The sequence below is a fragment of the Centropristis striata genome, chromosome 22 (assembly GCF_030273125.1).
Source record: "Centropristis striata isolate RG_2023a ecotype Rhode Island chromosome 22, C.striata_1.0, whole genome shotgun sequence".
In the NCBI taxonomy this organism is placed as follows: Eukaryota; Metazoa; Chordata; class Actinopteri; order Perciformes; family Serranidae; genus Centropristis; species Centropristis striata.
The window spans coordinates 18,517,046-18,540,601 of NC_081538.1; the positions used below are offsets into that span (position 1 = coordinate 18,517,046).

At 39.1% G+C, this 23,556-nt stretch overlaps 1 protein-coding gene across 1 annotated transcript in view; it reads left to right on the top strand.

The window, feature by feature from the left end:
• osbpl8 (oxysterol binding protein-like 8) overlaps nt 1-23,556 on the top strand; it is a 121,387-nt gene that overhangs the window by 53,835 nt on the left and 43,996 nt on the right. The window contains exons 3-4 of the mRNA XM_059325558.1: nt 9,175-9,211; nt 11,301-11,483. Of these exons, the coding sequence (XP_059181541.1) occupies nt 9,175-9,211; nt 11,301-11,483 (220 nt within the window). The remainder of the gene's footprint in view (nt 1-9,174; nt 9,212-11,300; nt 11,484-23,556) is intronic.

Here is a 23,556-nt window from a genome sequence, read left to right on the forward strand (position 1 = left end):
ACTGAAATGATAATGTTTGTTTCCAACAGTGGATCTGAGAATGTACTGTCTTAGTGTTGGCTAAACAAATAGCTGCCAGTGATGACTCAGCTGCTCAGCAGCAGTCTAGCACCTACACGTAGATAGATGCTGCTCTCTTTTCCTTTTGAGCATTTCTATATTATTTTCTTTACCTTTCTAAGTCTCCTGTATTAATCTGTATCTCTGTATTAATGACCTCTACAACAATTTGTGAACACAGACTTGGATGAATGATTTGTTAGGTATATTTTTCTTTTTCTTTTTTAAGGACAGTCCATTGAGTATTCGACCAGCATTTAGGTTTCGCCTTCATATCAACATGTTTTGATTCTCAGCTGAATAAATAGCAGAAGGTGCCCTTCAGATATGTATAAAAAAGGAAAAAAGATGTTGTTGTTATCTCTTCTTTCCCTGCTACTAAAAGAAAGTGGGTCAGAAATCTGCTGCGAGTGATGTTTAAACATTATGTAATATGTCATGGCATTTTATCCTGCGTAAGCACTCTTCATCTTTTCAGGGGAAGAGAACGTGTGCTGTGTTTAAGGCAGTGTTTGCTGTAGAGCATTGGAAGCTTGGATATGATGGGGGTAATCACTGTTACAGTGGCTATTCACATATAGATGTATATTTTAATGTTGATTTTGATAGAATTTGATATATTTGTAGCTTATTATTTACTATTAAATCAACATTCAAATGTGGCAACTTGTGTCATTTATCAATTCTTTAGTGGTCTATTATGGTGAAGTTCTGCACCAAATCTGTGTAATAAATGGTATCAACCCAAAACTTGCTGCAACAACTTTTGAGACATAATTAACAATGGGCATAATCATAATATACTCATATCATTATGTTCTAAGCCCTTATTCACTTTCACAATGCATGTTTATTTCAGATTCATGCTACCCCTAACCCTCTTAAAACAAATCAAATCCAATCAAAACATTTTCAAATTGAAGACTGTGTTTAAGGTGTGTGGGAATGATGTCATAACATAAGACAACAGACATGCAATGCTTCATTTGAAAACCTCAAAGAAGCTTCAAGTGTACAATCCTGATTCGTAAAAAAACTTGGGATGATGTGTGAAACGTAAATAACAACAGATGCATCAGATGAGATATTTTGTCTTTGTACTGTATTCCATTGAATGTAGGTTGCAAAGGATTTAAAAATCATTGTATATTGTTTTTTTTACGTTAGACACAGTGTGTAAAAAAAAAAGTAAAAGTAAAAAAATGGCATTCTGTAGAGCTAAGTCTGTCATGATAACAAATTTTTAGGACGATATATTTTCCCAGAAACTATCATGATAAATAATAGTATTGTTGATGTTGTTTTAAAGCCATTTTATGCCCCTGATATAATGATATTAGAGCATAATAATCCAAAGCAGCCTTTTCAACAGCAATTCATTTTTAAATCTCAAGAATATTAAACATTTTAATTGAATTGTGGAAAAGAAATATTAAGATATCCTAGATAAATAAAACATAAATAAATAAACTACAATCAAAAGAAAAAATAGACTCTCCGGCTCTGTTAACAATAATAATGCACTGACATAAAAAATTTGAATTATATTACTTTATATTATAAATAACATGTAAACAGCTGGAATTGCTGCTTGGGAAATATGGGTTCTTTTGGGTAATTCATACTGCCTGTCAAACATTTGCAGCATTACTTTAAACACAAAACAAAAAAGAGGAAAAACAAAAAGTCTGCATAACAACCTCAATGCGTCCACTTTTAGCCTCCAACAGCGAGCAGGCTGACTGACATGAGAGGGAAAACAGCAGCGTGACTGGCGAAAAATGTTTATGGCTTATGTAAACAAACATACATTTAAATGACAATATATCAAGTCCAGAAAAAAATATTGTGTCCATTTTATATATCGAATGATAAGTTGATATAGTAATTAACATGACAGGCCTATGTACAGCCCTACTATGTGTCAATATATTAATCCAAATGTCTATCAATCCATCCATCAGTATCCTGTATACTACCCTAAACCTATTTAGGTGAGTTGCCATGTAGAGAAATTATGTGCTAGTGTGGAAATGAATATGTTAGTAAAATATGAGAGTGCACAGTACAGTACAAAGAATATAGAAGCTATTTTGGCTGGCTAGCACCAGCATGTCAGTGGTTAGCCTGTTAAACAACTAACCCTGGGAACAGTCCCTTTGTAAGACTTTACAAGATGCCAAACAGAAGCAATGCAGGACCACAATGCCTATAAAATGTGACGATCAAAGCACAGATATTGAAGGCAAAATTGCTATTTGTCCACGTAAAATAAAAAATAAAAAACTCCCATGTGGCCCACAAAAACTGCTTCTCTCAAAATGGAAAACCCCCCAGCTGTTTTTTCACCATTACTCCCCTCTCTACTTTCGCTTTTCCTGCTTCAGACAGAAAATGAGATATTTCAGTTTTAGTTCAGAACACCTCCTCCACCGTCCTTGTATGTCATGTCATTGACACAGCAGGCTGCTAGCGTTGGTGTGAAAGCAAGATAAAAAGGCAGGAAAAAAATCCCCCTATGCTCAGACAGCAAAATGTCACCTTGTCTTTAAATACAGCTTTTACTATTTTTTCCCTGAAGGAGAACTAGACCAAACTGAACCTTGAGATGTTCTGTATTTATTTTACCTTTGTTAATCCTGGCAAGGTTGTCCGACATTCACAAACAGAATAGGAATATAACAGCTGTGATACTGACTTGTTCTAAGGTAGAGCGTGGATTCAATAATTGCTAACCTGTATAAAAACACCAGCAGTCAAGGTTGAATCATAGGCCTTACGTTGCATATCTATTATATTTTGTCCTTTATGCTAGAACAGACTACACATTGCAGGATCTAAACGTGTGAGCAGACTTTGTGAGTCTATTTGCTTTGAGTCCGCTGCCGCCTTGATCAAACACAGCAGCCTGCTCACCATTATTGGATTGTATTACAAGTATCTTCTATTTAAACAATACCTGTCATGTCCAGCCTTACTTTCTATATTTTCTACATCTGTGATGACGCTCACCAACATCCTGTTGCCATTGCTTGTTCAATTAATTCTCATTTGTCTAAGACCTGCTTTTTGATTTTCAGATTCATGAAAACTGGTTCACACTACCTGCAGGTACTAACAGTCGTAACTGCTGTCTAACAGATATGTGGTTGCAGTGTGCATGGGACTGGGAATGGAAACCTAGATTTAGTTAAAACAAACAACACGATTGTCAGCTGTCATCTTTCTCAGTGTCTGTGGGCAGACCTGCTGTGTGAGTGTGCTACTTTAGCAGTCACACAGCTATGAAATGCTTTTTAAATGACTGTGAATATTGAGGTGACTGGTTCGACATTTTATTTATTTCCTTGCATGTTCACAGACCAGAAAATATCATTTTAATTCATGTATTGATAAATGAATCCATCAGGTCTGCTCCTGGTCTCACCAAAGTATTATCATAAATAATAACACCCCTCTAACTTGATATTGTCCCTCTGTGGTATTTCTTGTATAAAGAGACATCGGTGTTTCAATGCAACTCTACTATCCAATGGGAGGTTCGTAACATTAATGGAGGAGCAAATGGCAAATAACTTCTTCTCTTCAATTCTAACTCTCCTTCACAAATGTGTTGCTTAACAGTCTGGGCTACCTTGAAAGCATATTTAATGGGTTGGATTATGTCCTTCTTGAAAAAAAAAAATTGACAGGCAACATGCCCAAGCCCAGACTCCTGAATTGAATAAAAAGCAGCTGGAGCTCAAAACTGCTTTGCCTCATTCGATCAGCTGTCCGGGAGGTTGGACTGCCGAAGGCCCACTTTTTGATATTTACAGATCCGACACTGTGCTGTCTCAAATATCCTGCTTTCCCATGGCACCTACATCACTTTTATTGATCTAGTGCTTGCCTTCAATCCATTAACCAAAGGATCAATATCTGTTCTCTATGATTTCATATCAGGCCTGAAATGTGCCCATTAAACCAAAATAAAAGCAGCTTTTATGGACAGTTCCTCTCTGACAACATATGGGGAGACATTTTTAGCTCATTTGTCTGCTACATGTGCTACCCATTCATTACGTTCTTGGCTTGGTTTCTGTCTATTTGTCTGTCAGCAGGATTATGGGAACCTTTCTTGTCCAATTTTCATGAAACTTAGTGGAAGAATGTAGCATAGTCCAAGGAAGAACCTGTTACATTTAGGGAGGATCCAAATCACAGGGCAGGTACACACATTATTTTTCACCTTCACTGACATTACATGATGTGGCATCACCTGATCATTTCCTGTACTCTGTTTTGTCACGCTCATACTGGAAAAAGCTATCATATATTGCTTAAATGCTCAGAGAAATAAAATACAACACATATTTTTTGTAGCATCCATGTCGTTTCCATATAAAGACTTTATTAACACACCAAAGTCAGAACAACAACTTATCAACTCTTGAAATGGGACCATTCAAGGAGCTTGTGAATGCACCATTGGTTTTGGTGAAGGTGTGCTCTCTCCGAGGGCCATTTTAGTTCAATTTAAAAAACAGACTGTTCTCCCCTTAAAAATGACCCAATAGGTTGTTTCTTCAAGCAGTTCAATACAACCCATATTTATGTTTGAGACTGTCCTCCCCCACCCTCTAGCGGCTGTAGTAATTATGTATTTATGAATGACGGCAAGGCGGACTGTGAAGCACAAAAGTTGCAGTTGGGGTGGCCAGTCAAACAAACCCCGGACTTTCACCCAGGAGAACAGCGTTGTGAGAACAGCGTTGTGAGAACAGCGTTGTGACGCTGAACAGCGAAACCTTACGTGTATGTATAATGGCGTGCACTATTTTTAGAACGCCCTGCATTGCTCCGTACCAGCAACACGCATATATGGGCCATTTTGGGTGGTATTGACAGACGACCTATTCTTACGTTTAGGTTGGAGATCTTGTTATAAAAACGGTCAACAGAATCCCAGCTGCGATATGGATGCTAATTGTTTATCTGTCCAAATGTATTGGCTGGCTGGACTCATTCTGTAGAAATGTATTATAACATGTTTTCTCACTCTGAAAATGAAACTGTGCAATTCAACCTGACCCAACAAAACAACCCTCGCAGTCCTATTTAGATTTACTGAAGCAGTAAAGCGATAACACCACATACTCATACCACCCATTTGGTATGAGTATGTGGTCTTATCTCTTCAGTTATAGAAGTATCTGTTTCTGTCTGCGTAATGTAAATTTTGTTATCAGAATAGGCTCTGTGTAAACAAATACCTCCAATTTGTTGTGAATGTGCAGACTTATCCGGACTTGTCTGCACAGCCATTACGCTACAAGTGGTAATGTAGCAATGTACTGTGCTGTGGAACGCATTGTCCAAGCAGACGCCAGCAAGTAGTATAAACAGTGGTTGAAAATCAATAAAAAATGCTTTTGAAAAGAAAGAATCATAAAAGAAACTGTACTTTTAAAACTTGTCGCTTTTATAAAACAGTCAATGAAACATTTTTTCCCTGACATGTCTGCAAGTATTGAATGGATGAGTCAAAGTTGAACCAGAAAGAACCCTTTTATTGATCTGTCATGCATTTAGATCCACCCCTCCACCCCTACAGTCGAGTCACCCACCAGCCTACACAGCTTGATTGGCAATGTATAGTCAAGAAGGCTTTTCAAGTGCTAATATAGGCCTGCCACATGAAGTGATCCAACTGTGTCTCACTACACTGTACCAGTTAAACTTCTCTCAGGCAGCTTTGTCACAATTGATATTTTTATCAGTGACACTTTGAGATTATTCATAGTCCTTCACTTTGTCTCGCTGTCAGTCTCTTCCCACCCCCACACTCATCTGCATAATTAAACAGCACTAATCATCAGGTGAGGCCTTTATAAAGAGCCTGAACGTCCGGTTCATACGTCAGTCAAGGAAATTGGCAACAGTTGCCTTGAGGATTTTTTTCTAAAAACCAAAACAGAGGTCTCTGATGGTCTTGCTTCTGGGATTAGATTCAGGCTATCGATCATGGATGGCAGCATTATCGTACAGGCTGGAAAAGGTTGAAAGCAGAAGATTGCTAATTTGAATCTTTTGACTATTGAGGAAGAACTCAGAGTCCTTTTAGCCTTCCAGTCACAAACTCCTTTACCCTCGATGCCCCCGTGACTCTGTTAGTGTTTTATAACCTAGAGGAAGTAGCCAAAGTGAAACTACGCTTTCCCACTGAGAGAAAATTAGTTGAGCCAAGATTAAATTAGAAAACCACTGTGTAGATGCCTCTCCACAAAGCTTTGGTAATCGACCTCTGACGTTCGGTGACAGTTTCCTAATCCGTTCGCCTTATTGTTGTAAGCAGCTCTTAGTATTGTCTATCCTCTCAGACAGTGGCTCTAAGGTTCCTAGCCAATCAGAACTTAGTTTGCTTTCCCCATCCTGATTAACTGAGCAATATCCAATCAGTGGCAATGTTTTCTATGTCTTTCTCCTTACTGTGCTGCCTGTCATTGTGTTTGGTCTGACTGTGGATTAAGGCGATCCAGGGTCGATCAAGGTATGACGCCCGTTTTCACGATATCCTCGGCAGCCATACGGATCATGTGCTAATTAGGATGTTGGTAAATTGGCCGTTCCATGGAACCAAGTGTTGCCCTGATATAAGGATGGAGAGATTAGAAATATTCTCTAATGTGGTGACATTTTGTAGGTGAGAGATGACGATGATTGAGAATGTAAGTGTGGTTACTGCTTAAGTGCTTCTGTTGATTGCAGGACAGAGGATGGCCAGGGTGAGCAAAGGTGATGAGGTTGAGGTGTGTGGGAACATCTGGACAATGAGAGCTCCTGTTGCTGCTCTATGGGCTGGAGTTAATTAATTTTTTGGTGGCACTAGTGAAGGGACAATGAAGCTTCGTGAAGCATTTGCTTCATTTACGGAGCCCAAGAGATGGCGCTCTTTGTTTAACAAAGGGCTGAAAACACACTCAATTAACATTGCTGAAGCCTTTTTTTTTTAAAGGCAAGGCCGCCATCTAGTGGGGTCAAAAAATAAAGCAAATGCTTCACGAAGCTTCACTGTCCCAACATCATTAGGTGGTGCTGTGCTTACAGCTCTTTCGATTAATTGAGATGGGAACTGTAAATGAAAATGTGAACTTTGAATAGTGGACTTCCAATGTCAACAGAATTGATACTCTGAGTGTTAAAGCAGGAGACAAATGCTTTTTGAAATGCACTGGGACAGGCAGACAATAATAAAAATAATACAATTGATTATAATTACAATTTATGGATTAATTGATTGTCAATTGGCAGAAAATAATTTATAAACAAAATTGACAATTGCTGAGTTATTTTAGCTGCTTTTGCTGTATGGATGTATTGATGGGTTAACCAACAGTTAATCCACCGCTTTGGTCCAAACTGCAGTATTCAGTGCCACCACAACATTGACATGTTTGGTTTTTCGTTAAATGTCTTGACAACTATTGGATGATTTGTGATGACATGTCTTACAGACATACATGGGACTGAGAGGATGAAACCTAACGACTTTTGTGATCCCTTGACTAACTGTCCCGCAACATTTTCTGCAGTGACATTATGGAGCGCATTGAAAAGTAAACAATTACTGAAAGATTAAGATTCCCTTATTAATCCCTTTTTACAATTGGGAAATTCAACCTCTGTATTTAACCCATCCTTTTTACCCACCAATGGCACCAAGGGCACATCAGTCCTTGACCTGTCAGTCCGGGGATTCGAACCGGCAACCCCCCGGTCACAAGCCTGATTCCTAAACTCTAGGCCAAGGACAGGCCAAGGACTGCCAAAGCAATCTTTGTAATCATTAAACCACACATCATACCACCATACATCAATATGATGCATAATTTAAAAATCAGCATTGCCTACAGGGACTAGTAGGAGGGGGTGAAATGATCATGTGCAGGTCTCTAATTCCGAGACAACAATTCATTCGGGTGGGTGTGGGGTGGATGAGTTATGCTTACATGCAGATTCAGATGATTCAGAGCTGACCCGTGCATCATATACCACACACAGGGACGTGCAGCAGCGTTCCACCTCCTCAGTTAAATAGGTTATTCGTGCATTTGCTCTATGCAGTAAAATCAAGTGTGTTGAAGTGTTGATGGGACATAGGATTGGGAGGCGGGGAGGCCGAAAACTGCTCATTTCCTACATTTACAGAATCCGCCATGTTAAGAATGTACCAGATGCAGGCACACCTTTTTAAAGGTAATGAAAGTTGACACTCTGATTTATTTATTTCATATAAAACCCAAAACACACCTCAGATTAATTAGGAGATTAAATCCAACCTCTTTGCCCAATTTATGCGCTGCCTAACTAGCGAAAGTGAGTTGGACATGTCCTAGATGTTTGCACCATGCACTTTAGACCATGCCCATCATTTGAATAGGGTCCTTTGTCTTATTTGATAATAATCAACAGGTTGAGTAATTAGTTGTAGTACTAAATTAAACATTAAATTTTTTGTTAATTTTATTTGGATGGTACAGTCAGCTTCTATCTGATGAAGAAATCCAGAATTTACAGTTATAGCCAAATCTTTTAGGGTTGTTTCAGTTGTGCTATTGCTCTTGTAAGCTAGTCCGCTAGTAAGTGTGTGTAGGTAGAGTGGTATTGTCACATCATTCAATCCTCTTGTATTACCCAATCCCCCATCATTATCTCTGCCATCATCCAGATGTGTTGCCAGTTTTGTGTCAAGTTATGTCTGTTCACATTTTGGTTAAACTAATGTCTGTTTTTTTTCTTTTGTTTTCTGTCTCTTGTCTCCTCTTTTCTTATTATTTGTTGTGGTCCTGTGTGACTGCGGCTTCTCCTGCTGCTGCTGTCGCTGATGCCGCCCACTATCGTCCATCCTGCTGCACGCAAACCTTCCACTGCCAACATCTGGTCAACAACACACGGTGGACCCCCCTCCTCTACCCTTCCCCTCCTTTAATCTTTATCCAAAATCTCTGACACACTTTCCCAATCCTTCTCACTCTCCTTGTTCCTTGTTCTCTCTGTGTTCCCCTACTGTCACTGTTTTTTCCCTCCTTCTTGTGCTTTTCTTTTTCTGTCACCACCCTTTCCCCCTGCTAGCACCATGCAGAGTTGAGAGAGCACCATGCCACCTCCGGTAAGCCAGTGACCTTTCAGAGGAAGGGCTAGGGGCAGTGCACACCGTCAGGGAAAGGGTCAGAGCTGGTATTTAGGGGTACACTGAAATTGAGGGAGTTTGTTTATTTAAAGTAAGGTAAAGAGCTAATATTAATACACCCATTTTCCACAATTTTCTCTGACAAATGTTCTTTTAATGTGTTTATTTTTCTGTGGTTATTTTGTACTTAAACTGCCTTGTGGCTCCTGATTGTTCTATTGATTGCTCTGCCAGCGCCTAGGTTTATTCAGCGAGGGTCCTCCTCATTAATAAACCATTAACTGCAGTTTGCCATGGAGCAGCATTTGCATGCAGTCTGTCTGACATAAATTAAGCTTGGGGCTTTTTTTGTACTTTCAATCATTCAAGTTTTATTAATCCGTCTGTCTGTAGAACCTCTGCTTTCTTTAAAACAGAAACTGCTGTTTTGGACATTCAAACCTTTAAACCTTTAAACTCTTCTGCGATATAAGTGAGTTAGCAGTGCATTCTGGGAAAGTGTCCCACCATGTACGGTACACATGGTTACATATGGGTTTCTGTCTATGGGGTTCTTTCTCAACTACTGTCTACTTTGCTTTTGTAAACTGTCTGCTGGGAATCGTGTGCATGTGTATAAGGTTTATTCATACCAACACAGCTGCATGTGCAGAACAAATCCACAGCAACTCAACTGCTGAACACACTCTGCTGTCTGATAAAATAGAAAGCCACAGGCGTCACTGGATTATGATGTGGATTATATAGTATCTTTGTTACCATATGTATTTGTGTATGTGCAAACCAGGCTTTAGAAGCTTGTTTATTTGCTTAATTAAAAAGACAATCACACACCAAGCTAAATTTTTCATTGAACCCGCAATTAGAATGTATTTTCAGTAAGAATCACTCATGATTACTTTCATAAGGACTTTATTTAAAATACAATCCTGATTAGAAACTTGTGATGCTGTGAAAAACTTGATAAAAACCAAATACATCATTTTACAAATTCTTTGCGACCTATATTAAAATAAATACAGTGGAAAAACAAGACACATGATGCTGTGGGAAACTTGTTTTTGTAAATATATACTTTGCAATAACCCCTTTCTTGTGTCAAGGTTGTAGCTAAGCTAATTGAGCTAAAAACTATATATATAGCAGCGGATGGGCCTTCAAGTGTGTGCTTAACAGAGCTAATGAACAGTTAATTGAACTATTCGAATGAACAGAGCTAATGAAACTAACTGAGCTGATTTAATTAGCTCCATTAGCTGTTAGCTTTAACATAGCTAAAAGAGCAAGAAAGCTAGCTAATGGAGCTAATAGAACTAGCTCCATTAGCTATAAGTTACAGTATAATTAACAGAGCTAAAAGAGCAAGAAAGTTAGCTAATGGAGCTAATAATACTAGCTCCATTAGCTATAAGTTACATTAGAAATAACAGAGCTAAAAGAGCAAAAAAGCTAATAGTTAATGGAGCTAATAGAGTTAAAGGAGCTAAAAGAGCAAACGCGCTAACACTTAATGGAGCTAATAGCGCTAACAGAGTTTACAGCTAATGGAGCTAGTAGAATTAACAGAGCTAAAGGGCAAAATAGCTAACAGCTAATGGAGCTAGCAGAGCTAACATAGATTACAGCTAGTGGAGATAGTAGAATTAACTGGTAATGGAATGTCTCCTTAAACAAAGATAAAACCTTTGTTTAATTCAATAGATTAATTTTTATTTTGGTCCTTTGCCAACCAACACAAGCTCCTAGGAATAACATGCCTGCTTGCTTCATTAGCACCAGGTAAACAAGGTGGAGTGATAAGGGACAAGCTCACATATTGAGCTTATCAGCACTCATGAACACCTCTTTTTCCAATAATAAGACATGGATGAAAACAAATGTTATATAAGTTATCAAAGTGGGTTATGAAACAGAACTAGCAGACGCTTCACAAGAGGGCTGTCTGTAGGTGTTCTCTGATCTGATGTAAAATGGCATCTGATCTTCACTCTCACATCCTTCCTTTTCATCTCTCACCTCACTTTCCTTCCATTCCCCTGGCTCCCTCTATCTGTCTCTCCGCGTGTAGCTGCTGTAGTGTGCGGGGATGACACCGTCCTTCTGACCCCAGGCAGGATGAGCCAGCGCCAGGTGAAGGAGCGGGACAAGGAAAGGGAAAGGGAGAGGGAGAAGGAGGCAGGCCTCCAAACACCCAACAGGGAGCATGTTGCCACCCCCTCTAGCCTCAGCCCGGGGGTCAGCTACAGCCATGGTAAGATACACACTTCCTTTGCACCCCCTGTTTACGGCAAAGAGGGAGGGGTTAGACATTTTTGACTCACACTTGTATTCACAAATAGTGGCCATGGTCTTTCTTCAAGTAAAAATAGGCTTAATGTATTATGAGCGACAGAGCTGTATTTCCAATTCAACATATTTCAGTAAGAAATGTTCTCATTTGCTGTTCACTGGTTTACACAAATTGAATACTTTGTCCATGTTTAACTGTTGTAATGGTGAATTGAGCATAATATACACTATTCATTACATATATAACAACATAGTCATAACATACTCTTCACTCTTCTGCTCTTAGTTTAACTTTGTGACAGAAACACTTTTTTAACTCACAAAATAATATCCTATCCTGATATTTTTTATTTGCTTTACCTTTATTTCTCTTTTAATGAAATTCAATTAAATTCAACATTTAAAGCTTAAAGTTAGACTGTTTAAAATTAAATTCTAGGAAATAACACATTTGTCTACAAAATTTTGTGATCAAATAAAATGTTCACATTCAGCTATTTCAGCTATTTATTGCTAGTCTTCACCAGGTATAACCAATAGCTTAGGGTGACTAATGGTAGCTAATGTTAGCAAGCTTTAGATGGATAGTATTGTTTGACTGACATTACAGAGTCAGCAAGGTTACTTTAGGATTCTCTTCTTATGCTACTATTATAACTACAGTCTAACATTTAGTATTATCTCATCAATGCCACTCTTTGCCAAGAGTTGCTGTTATTGGCAACAGTTATAAGAAATTGCTTTAAAACTAAAACCTTTCTGACTTGTCTACCAATCAGAGATCCTGACTGGGTACGCTTGTGAAAGCTTGTGGTGATGACTGTGATGACCTCATCACCACAGTTGCATCACATGACCCTGGTGCTGCCATACCTCTACACGGGAACGCAGTTTACAAATGAATCAAGTGAAAAGTGGGGTCATTTTCTTACAGATGTCTACAGAATCGACTTGTTTTTGCTGCCAGTGGAGTTGCCCCCTGCTGGCCATTAGAAATAATGACACTTTCTACTTGATTAGACTGAACTCCAGTTCTTCTGCAGTAATTGTCCTGATAAGACATGTGAATATTAGTGTGCTGCTGAATGGTCAGAGTGCTTGTCACTTAACAGAAAGGTCACATACTGGACCAGTGCAGCAGCAGTCACGTGTCTCACTAAACATGGACAAGCCCCTAAAGTCCCACTTGCTCACTCAATACATGATGCTCCAGATAAGAGCACTAGCTGCATGCCTCCAATGAAAACATACTGTCAACAAACCCCTACTGACACACTTGCATATATATCTTGATTTAGGTTTTCATAGATTTAAGAAAGCTTTATTTAGCTATTCTAGCCTCAGGACAGCTGTCGGTGCTGTGTTTGGACTGTACCTTTCCCAGACACTCCTGGTGGAGAAACAATGAGTCATACTCACTCGATGAGAGGTTCTCAGTTTGTCTGTCTGCTGATGCACAGCCACAAACCTACAGAATGATCAGTTTTATGTCCTCGTATTTCTTGCTGCTTTTGTAATTCTGTGATATCGAATGTTATATATGCAGTACACATACGATTATCATGGCTGCTGTGTGACCTTCAAGCCAAAATAACTTGTAAATCAGTATTTGCTCTCATGGTAAACCTGAGACCAGCTGAGCTGCCTCATCATCACACTCTTCTTGATGTTGCTGCATTAAAGCCTGTTGTCCTCAACCTTTGTGCTCGTTGTTTCAAGAGGTCATCAGAAGCTAGCTGTGATATTGGAAATTGTCTAATTTTGTTTTACTGACACTCATTGTGGTCTTATGATAGTCATGCTACTGTGGATCAACATACCACAGATTAGGAACACATTAAAAAGAGGATGTATGACTGTCTAGAAATAAGCTCAAGGGTAGATTTGGCCAGGGTCTTACATCACCACTCACACTGCCTGCACCGTGTTCTTGTGTTACAGTGCCCTCTTGTGGATTCTGTGCTGTGGTTTCTGGACTGCAACATTTTGATTTAAATCTTCTCAGGATCTGATTTGTTCAAAGATTCATATCAGGTTTTTTTAATGACAGCATGGGGAAATGTCTTTTATGGTTTCACACTCTGCTAGTGTCACAGGTCACAAATGGAAGCTGTGATGGCATTTTTTTTGCTGCTGGATTTGATAAAACAGGAATATGCAGAGTACTGCAACTTGTACTGGTTCAAGTCTAAAACTGCAAATACTTGAGCTAATAATGGAATCTGTAATTGCAAACATATGACTCATCAATGCTCACTTTGTTGGCTTTCACATTCAGTTGTTAACTATCTTGCCCTGCACCTATATTGAAACAGCACAATTGCTAGAAGTATAGGGAAAACTCAAAAATAGCTTGTATGCAGTACAACACAGTTATAATGCCATGAAGTATAAAAGAAAACACTAGTTGAATTTCTTTGATTTATTTTTAGAAAAATGTGTCTATATGTACAACATGTACAACATTTTTCAAGTTCCCACAAGTGCTACCAGTATTTTTTTTTTAAAAGGCCTCACATGCTATACATATTGAACTATTTGACGTTTTACAACCTTTCTCGCCCGCTCCTCTCTGCTCTGTGTAAAAAGTTCAGTCCAAGTTTCACGGACATAGAATTTCCTTTTGCACTGAGGAGTGCAGAATGTAATGTCTTTTTCAGGATCTAGTTAGTGCAAATGTCATATAAAATAAATTAATAAATTAATTTTGGTAAAATATCACAATGTTAAAGTTAGATCAGATCACTTTCCTTCATTTTTTTTCAAGGACCTGCCGGAGATTTGAGAATCAATGAAGGTCATTTCTGGTTTCACAATTTCTGGCAATGATATATGTATTTTTTGCAATTTTAAAAAAAGAAAACATGTCTTTCAAACCTGTGGATGCATTGTGGGGTTCAGAGGGTTACATTTTTGGTCACATAGAGTCCATATGCATTAATACATTTATACCAGCTCAGTGTGCTTTTTTTCATTCTATTAAAAGGGCTGTACGCCTATTTCCAACCACAAGAGGGAGTGAGCATAACATACAAATTCAAACACATCACTGTTTTTTTTTTTTTTTTTTACCTCCACACAACATATTAACACACTTTACAGTGTCTGACTCCCCATCACACAAAGGTGTGATAGAAGTATGTGTGAATACAACAACATTCACTTGCAATAGCTTCTATAAAAGCTGGTTCTGCTTCAATGTAGCTGATTTGTGCCTGTTAGTGTAGTCATTGATTGACTTTTGATTTTTCTGAATATTTATTCAGAGTAAGACATATCTTCATGCAACCTACACAGACTTAGTACTTGAAGACCCCATTTGTGCTGCAGGCTTTTTGTCTAATTGACCGGTATAATAAAATAAATAGTGTCTTTGGCAGTTAGTATCCTGAGAGTGTGTGCTGATACAACTGCAGCAAATATGTAAGCATAAATGTTTCCTGTCCAGCGGCATCACCTTCTAACCAGAACTGCATCTGTGAATCAGCAAAACCGCATGAAAGCTTTTTTTTTTTTTTTACTGCCAACTGCCTGCAGCACAAAATGGGTATCCATGGCAACAGATTTCACTTCTACTAGCCCCTTGGACTTGCGTCAAACCGATGACAGTGAATGCCTTGATTTGTTTGTATCTTGACCAATGTGTAAAGATCCTGTCTTAGTTTGACGGGGGCAGTCATAAATGTCGGACTTGTTTGTTGTGAAAACGTACAAACTGTAGAGTCACAAGGTGATGACTGTTGCACTGATATAGTTATTTCTGAATTGAGAAGAAGATTGTAGGAGTTGTGTGAAAATTCACAGCTAAGGTGTGAAGATCCATTATGACGATAGTTGCTTCCTGGTTATTTTTCAAAGTCCATTTTAGTAACTTGTTGCTGCTCGGTAACAAAATGCATGATTTCTAGAGGATAATTCTCACATTCAGATTGAACATAATTGCATTTAATTCTACCCCTTTCATTGTTTGCCCCCCTGAATGACCAATGTGCTACATTTATGCACAAGTGATTACTCTCTAAAAGCCTCAAAGTAATCAAATTTTGATGAAGTTGAAGAGATGCCACTCTCTTCTTGATTTTAGGTGTTTTTTAGTTTTATGGTGTCTGTAACTAGCTAATGCTAACCATCCATTAGCTTTAGCCAGGGATCTCTGGGAAAGCCCCCTGGAGCTAATCCCAGCTGACATGTGTTCAGAGGAAAACCCTGGGCAGGTTGCCAGTCACTCACAGGGCTGTATCTCTGTAAACACATCTCTGCATTTGAATGCAGAATCTGTATGCAATGGGAAAATATTCTGGTATCCAAAGTGTTCTGGTCTCTGTTTGTAGACAGAGTAGTATTTAACAATCACTTTGGGGCAGGCGTCTGTTAACAGTTCCTGTGGAGAACAAAATAGTCAGAATGCATTGGCGGAAACTATTGTCTGACAAGAATTTAGCTTTTTTTTAAACCTGATATCAAAGCCCCAAGGAAGAGCACCAGGCTTTGAAGCCAATTTGACATAGTGGCAAAACAGTGGAATTATAATTTCCACGTCTGTCATTTAATGCTAAATAGGGCTCAGAAGCCCAATTTCCTCCCAAAGACTTACATTGGGAAAGAGACTTTTTTTTTAAATGGCAGATACATTTTTTTGAAAGTCACAATCCCTGCTAAATTGGAAGTCAAACTTTTTTGGCTTCATTCACTTCTGAGCAACTTTCATAGGAATGAACAGGGCCCCGCCTCCAACACTCTATCCAGTTCTCTTTATAACCTAATCTGCCTATGCCTATGTCTTTGGACTGTGTCAGGAAATCAGAGGATGTGGAAACCCACGCAGTCATGGAGAGAACATCCTTAAAACAGGACACTGTAACCAACAACAGTTATTAAAATGTAAAGTGGAGTAAAAGTACTTTAAACGGAGTAGAGGTGAAATTAGTGATGTCAGTAGAGCCTCATCGATTTGTTGGCTTGGCCAATATTATCGACCAGCTTGAACTAATCACTGATACATTGATACACTTTTTTACACATACACTTGATAAGAAAAAAAGAAAGCAGAGCTTAGTTATTTTTCAACACTTAAAATGTCCCACTCAGTACATATGTTCGTCACAAATCTTTAATAAGCTTTTTTTGTAACTCAGTCATATGATATGATAAAAAGCCTAAAAATTACGTATCAGCTGGACTAGTAGAGAGTTATTTATAGTAAAGTGTGTGTATAATTAGGTTTTAATTCAGACTGATTTCATAATGTAGCTGGATGTAAGTGTTGTCCGAGGTCTGGCTGCCAAGTGAGTCCTCTTTTATTTATGACTCACTAAGAACAAAAATAAACCCTGGAGGTTGTTTGACAAGGCTTCCTCAATCGCCTTTAAAGCTGCTCTCGCTTTAACCGCCTTTCGACGATTTGCTGTCGTCTTTCCAGGTAAACAGTGAGTCCATATGTTCTGGAGAGTGACGGAGAGGTGGAGAATGACAGAGATGTAGAGGGAGATGGTAAAAATCATAAAATTAACAAAGTAAAAGATTTAAAACAAAGATATGAAGAATATTTGAGGGGAAGTGAATAGAGATGAGCGGTGGCAAGAGCGAGAGAGCAGGTGGGGTCATTGTGGATTTAAGATCAGCCTCAGGGATTATGCCCTGTCAGACGGGGTTAACTGCATGGAAGGGGGCCGGTCTTTGCTGCACCCTCAGCCACTGACAATCCAGCATTCCTTCTTCCACTCACGCCGTCATCCAATGAGTGTTTGCGTCCTGGGAGGCCTGAGCTCTAAGAGGCACAAGGCTTGATAGCTGAGATATGAACTGTAGATAAAGAAGAGTCAGTGGAAGTATCAGAGGACGAGACGAAGTGATGGAGAATATCTCGAACTCGGGACCTGAGCTTTGCTCGGACGGCCGAAGTCTTGCCTGGACTGACACAATGTGGATCTAAAGCTGGAGGGATTTTAGCATGTTTTGAGCAATTGGAGTCCTGTCTACAGTTGACCTTGGAAGACTTTTCTTTAAGCTTTAGCCTGAAGGAAAGCAAGGTACAGTGTGAAGTCATGCCAATTGACAAGGTAGAGCTTGTTGACATCTGTCTTGTCGTAGTTACCCCCCTTGATGCTTTCTGACCTATGACGTATCATTAGTTTTGTATGTGTGCCTTGTCTATATGAGGACAGAATGAAGATCACACCAAGGTATTATTAACTCCATAGAGTTCTTACATGGACCGAAACAAGCCCCTTGATTCTTCTATTCTTTAAAGTGCCTGACTTGAGACTAAGAAGAATACAGCAGAAGATGCCTGTAGGCTGGTGTTCAAAAAGCCTCTTTGTTGCGGAGCTAATCCCAGGCTTACAGGGTCTCCTTGTAACGTTTATGTAAGACTAGATATGTCTGTCTGCATGTGACCTAGTGTCTGCAGGGTGTGTATCACTTGCACTGCTTGGTATCAGATGGACCGACGCTCATGGGTTACTGTGTCGTAGTTTGTCTGCGATGTCATGGCATGTTTGCCTAACATGAGACTTTTAAAGGCACTTCCTTTGAGCTTCGATTCTGTTTGATCATTCTAACCTGACGAAGATCAGGATCAAAGTAGGATCCAAAACGTCTTTATTAAACTTTTGTGGCATGGCATAAGAGTATTGGCATGTTTGCACCTGCATATGTGCAGATAATTACTGTCCTTTGGGCTTTTATGTTCCAATCAGTGGTGTCATGATGAAAAGGTTTCTTGCTTATATCAGCTGAAAAGAATAACTAAACACAATATAGGCTCCAGAAGCTTTTTTTTTTTTTAGCCATCATACAATTCATCTGATGTTTTCTTCCTTAAGAGAATTTGTCAGGATTAACGTGTAATTTATTAAGGTAGTACGAAGTCTACTGGATAAAAAAGACTTGTGTTCTAGTGGTTCTGTAAGGAATCCCTTACTGAGGTAAATGCCAATCAGCATACTAGCATATAGGTTTGGGCTAATATGCGATGTAGCGGATTTTGTGCCCATATGATCAATGGTTCGTGCTGATGATATCATCGTCCATTGCGATGGCTGACAGTTATCAACCACTAAGCCCAATATCTTGATTTCAAAGCCACACACCCCAGCCGCACCTGCACGTATGTTGCAGTGGCATTTATTAAGCACTTGAAAAATAAAAACTCTGAATTATGTAATGGTCCATAGACTGATTTCATCAACAGATCTTAAGTAGAGAATGTGTTCAAACTAATACAAACAGCATACTTATTTTTTTCAGTCAATGCAATGCACTCATTTCTGGTGAAAGATTCAATAAGATGACAGATAGGCTTTTATTTTTAATGATGCATATAGCTAGCCAGGCTAACACCAGACTATATCACAAATGCGATATAGTCTGGAGACCACCTATTCATTCTTCCGTGGAGGAGGCGTGGTTTAAATCGTCCAGAGCCGTTTACATAGCCATTACATAGCTCTTAGCCAATCGTATCAGTTATACCAGATCACGTATGTAGAGCCACAGAAATTCGGCAAGGAAGCATTGAGGAAGAAGACGACTGATCTTTACACGATGGTGGCAAACGATTATTGCCGTTTGTACAAGAGGACACTCTACATATGCACACTCTTCAGGCATAACTACATTGACAATGCTAAAATGTTGAAATTCATCAAGTGTATATATAAATATATCTGCCATCTTCACCATCTTCATTTAGCTTGGTACCATGTTCTAGTTAGCACCAAATAAATAACCCTAACCCAAATAAAAAGGACAGCAGAGGCTGATGGGAGTGTCATTAGTTTTATTGGATAAATTAAGATTTTTACCTGATGAAAAGTCCCCAAAGTTATTACAATTCAACCTGAGGATGTTTTAGATACTTTATCCAATAGTTGTTGAAATATTTCCGTCTAGCACAAATGTCAAACTCATGTTGGCACTCCAGGAAGAGAGAGTAAATCATTAGGATTCGCCTTCTAGGCACCTTGGAGTTCTGTATTAAATATCACTGCAATCCATCCAATATTTGTCAAGATATTTTGTATTCAGGCCGAAGTGGTGGACAGACTGACTGTCATTGCCATCTTTAGAGCAACTAGCATGGCTAATAAAAATGGGTACAGTGTTGTGTCTGAAATCAGGTCATCCATGAGGATGATTATCTGGCAATAACTTTGGCTCCTCAGTGGGAACCAAGTGTTGGGTTAGTGCTCCACAGGGCAACTATACGTCCACACTCAGCCCTGTACCGGCCTGTTTGGCATGGCAGCAATCCCTATACCTGACACCAGCACGTATGAGACAGGCAACACATGAGACATAAAGCACTGGAGCAGGTCGACGTGGTGCATAGGTAACTCCATCCGACCAGTCAAGACAAAGAGCTGTTTGTATGCTTCAAGTTTGAGTGAATTAAATATTTTATTTGTACTCGGAATACAGAAGGCAAAAACTTTGTCCATAGGACGTAGGGAAATAATCAGACTTAGGACATAGGCATTTTTATAGTGGGTTAAAGCGATGCTTGACTATGGATTAGCTCCTTTATTTTCATTCAGTGAATATGGGGAGGGCAGGATTTACCAAAATCAGTACTCATTAACAAGAGTCAGCCCCAACTCCACTCGAAATAACTTGAAAAATGACCCAGATGATGACTATAATTAGCAAATGTTTCTCAAGTGCCTCTCAAATGCCATTGGACCAGCAGAAATGGACTTTCCCTTTGCAAGCAGGTTAATTAGGTCTGGGATCTGAATTATACATACAGAACATCCTAATTACTAGTGTTAATTAAATCACATTGGAGTGAGGCAGGCAGAGATGCAGATTTATCAGTTTTGAGATTCATCACTTAGCTTAGGGACTGTTGTTTTGGAGGGAATTACACTGTTTACTCTTTAAGCTATCTTGGATAGAATGTCTCTGTGGACACTTTGTAGTAAGGGTTGTTATGATGCCAGCAGAATGCTGAATTTTTTTAACATGCTAAAATGAAAGAGTAAAATAGGTCAAGTCAGTTTATTGTAAGATGCCAGTGAACTGTAAAATCAAGAATCAACAACAGATTAGGAATCATAGATAACAACCAATGCCAAGCCTGTTCATTTCTGCTGAGATACAGTAACCACGGGTGCCCTTGCAGAAAGCCTTCAGCCCAGAACCTTTTAAAAAATAAAATAAAACAACATGTCTACTTCTAGCATACAAAAGAACTCAATTTCTCAAGTGTTCAAGAGAAAAATCATAATATATTCACTTTTTGTTTGGTCTTGAGCCACAAAATGCAGCCGGATATGCACCATGGTGATAACATTTCTCGTAAGCAGTGTCCTATGTGCGTCACAGATATCTGCCAACAAAGCAATTTACAGTCGGTGTCACCTGCTCGGTCGCACACAAAGCATTTGGTTTCAGCACTGTTGAACTATACTGAGGAAAAACACACTTCTATGCAGCATTCAGTTACCACACACTGCAGAATTTATGTGAATCAGAATATAGGAAATATGACAATATGAAGATGAATTTATCCTGTGGCTCTTTGTTGGTTTGTTATGTAGCCTGCAGTTGAAAGTAATTGGCTCATAACACTGGTGTGATCAAGTGCTTCCTTCTGTCCTCAGTAGAGATTGTGTTTGTAAATGTACATTCTAGTGTGTGTGTGTGTGTGTGTGTGTGTGTGTGTGTGTGTGTGTGTGACGCATAGCAGTCACAAGCTGCATTACTGAGTGATAGAACAGTGTGATTAGAAAGATGAGTGGGGGGCATGGACATACAGTGTCTGAAAGGGACATTTCACAGCTGTTAATGTGGATATATGAACAATCTGGCATATTGATGGAGAAATCAATGTTGCTCTTTACAGAGCCTAAACCACTGTGCCTACATATGTGAGTTTCACAGTGGTAAACCTACACTGCAGCAGCCTGGGAAATGACTGTGTTTTCCAGACTGTAAGCGTGTCCACCCATAGAAAGCAAGCCTCGCTGTCTGTCTGATAAAGTCACAAACACAACAGGCAAGCTAAAATGCAAATATACACTCACCTGCCACTTTATTAGGTACACCTTGCTAACTAAAAATGTGGCTTGTGAGTGTATAATGTACAAATTTGATTTTTTTAAGCTTTCTCGCTTAAAGTTGCAGCGTCCAAGGCATTCTGATTGAATAAGCATAACTATAAGAACCACAGTTGTCATCGGCCCTCTGTTGTCACATAAACCTGCACTTCCACTGAACTAACAGCATTAAAGGGATAGTTCTGGAGTTTGGATATTAAGCTGTATGAAATACTTGCCAGTAGTGCAGTGAATGCAGAGCTATTAGCTTACTTTTCGAGCTCTGGTGTCAGAGTTCTGGCCGTTTCTGATTGTAGAATAGATAGCTCCGGCAAGCTGGCAGGCTAATGAAACTACAAGGTTTTACTCCACAAAACTACATGTACACTAACAGGTCACCCATTCACCACCAAACAATGGTCCTCTTGCATATCAGAAACCAACTTCACTTGGCACTATTTTGTTTAGTGGAAAAGCCAGTAAATAGTAATATTACTAGGCGCTGTCATGCAACTTAATGCCCAAAATCCCAAACTATACCTTTAAGGCCTTTACACACCAAGCATGTTTTTGTTTGTTTTTGTCATGGGTACCAGAGATTTTTCAAAGCACTGATCCCACAGGACACCCAGTCCATAAATTTGGTGGCCAAAGTACATTTCTGATTGCTCAAATGTAAATGTATGTAAAAACAAAACAGAGAAGACAATTTAAGCCAGCTTAACACAACTTTATCACTGACACCTCAATAGATGAACACATTTATAGAATGAAAAGACATAATCATTTATTTCAATTGAAAGTTCTTTGTAAACATGTATGTTTTCTCAGCTGCAGATCACCACTCTTAAATTGATTATTGACTGCACCATCATGATTTTTACAGAATCATGATGACAACAACAAAAATTATGTTGAGCTAACAGGACACAACAACTACTGGTCTCACTCTCATGAGACTTAATGAAACTTTACACATTTTTCAGAAGTTTTCGCACCATGAATAAAGACATCAAGCAATCATGTGATGTATAACAGACAAAAAGAAAGCACACGCTACAGTAAACCCTAGGGTTATGAGTGGCACCATACTTATTAGCATTGTAAAACAACAACCGAGGGTCCATACTCTGAATCAAAACGTTATTTTTCCCTTCAACCTTGACAAAAGCAGTGCATACCAGATCCAGTCCTTCTGTTCTTGCCTTTCACAATAAAAGCCCTAGACATCCACACAGTGTACAGTGTGTCGCTCAGAGCATTAAACTAAAAGGACACTCAATAAAATTGCTTTCAGTAGACAACAGCTGACCTAAGGCAGACTGCTTGACACTGTTCTGGGTCAAGAGGATCCTGGTAGATGGCCCTTTTCTTATGTGAGTCTTACAGTGCATGAAGGCCTTTAGACAAAAACAAAAGAGATAAATCTTTCCATGTTGGTGACTGGATTTGGTAGGCAACTGAATCCAAATTTTATTTGGCAGCCTTGCTCTTCTACTCCCAGTGGCTCTGCTGTTGCCACCATCACTGGCAGCTCTGATGCTGCTGGTCTGACGGTCTGTTCGACAGCCACACTAGCTGCTACCTGGCTGTATTAGCCACTCGCTGGAAGGCAGGAATATCAGTAGCAGCTTGAGCTTCTGTGGTCTGTGCCTGAAACAAACTTAAACTGTTACACTATAGACAAGTAATATGGTTATGTCCATATTTTTTTAATGTGGGAATTTGTCCAAAATGTGTTTTTTCAAATTCCATAGCTGTTATACGAGAAAAAAAATCACTTCTCTTACCTAAATCCTCAATGGATTTTTTTCAATCCACTGCAGTCTTAAGAGCGAATGGTTGAAACAGAATTTGCCTGGAACATAATTTAGAAAATATTGACAACTATTGTAAACCCCAATGACTAATCCATTAACATAAGGTCGAAGTGTCCCTTTTAAAGTCCTCAACTATAGCAGGATTGAGCAGAGGAGAAAGATGAGATGTGGAACA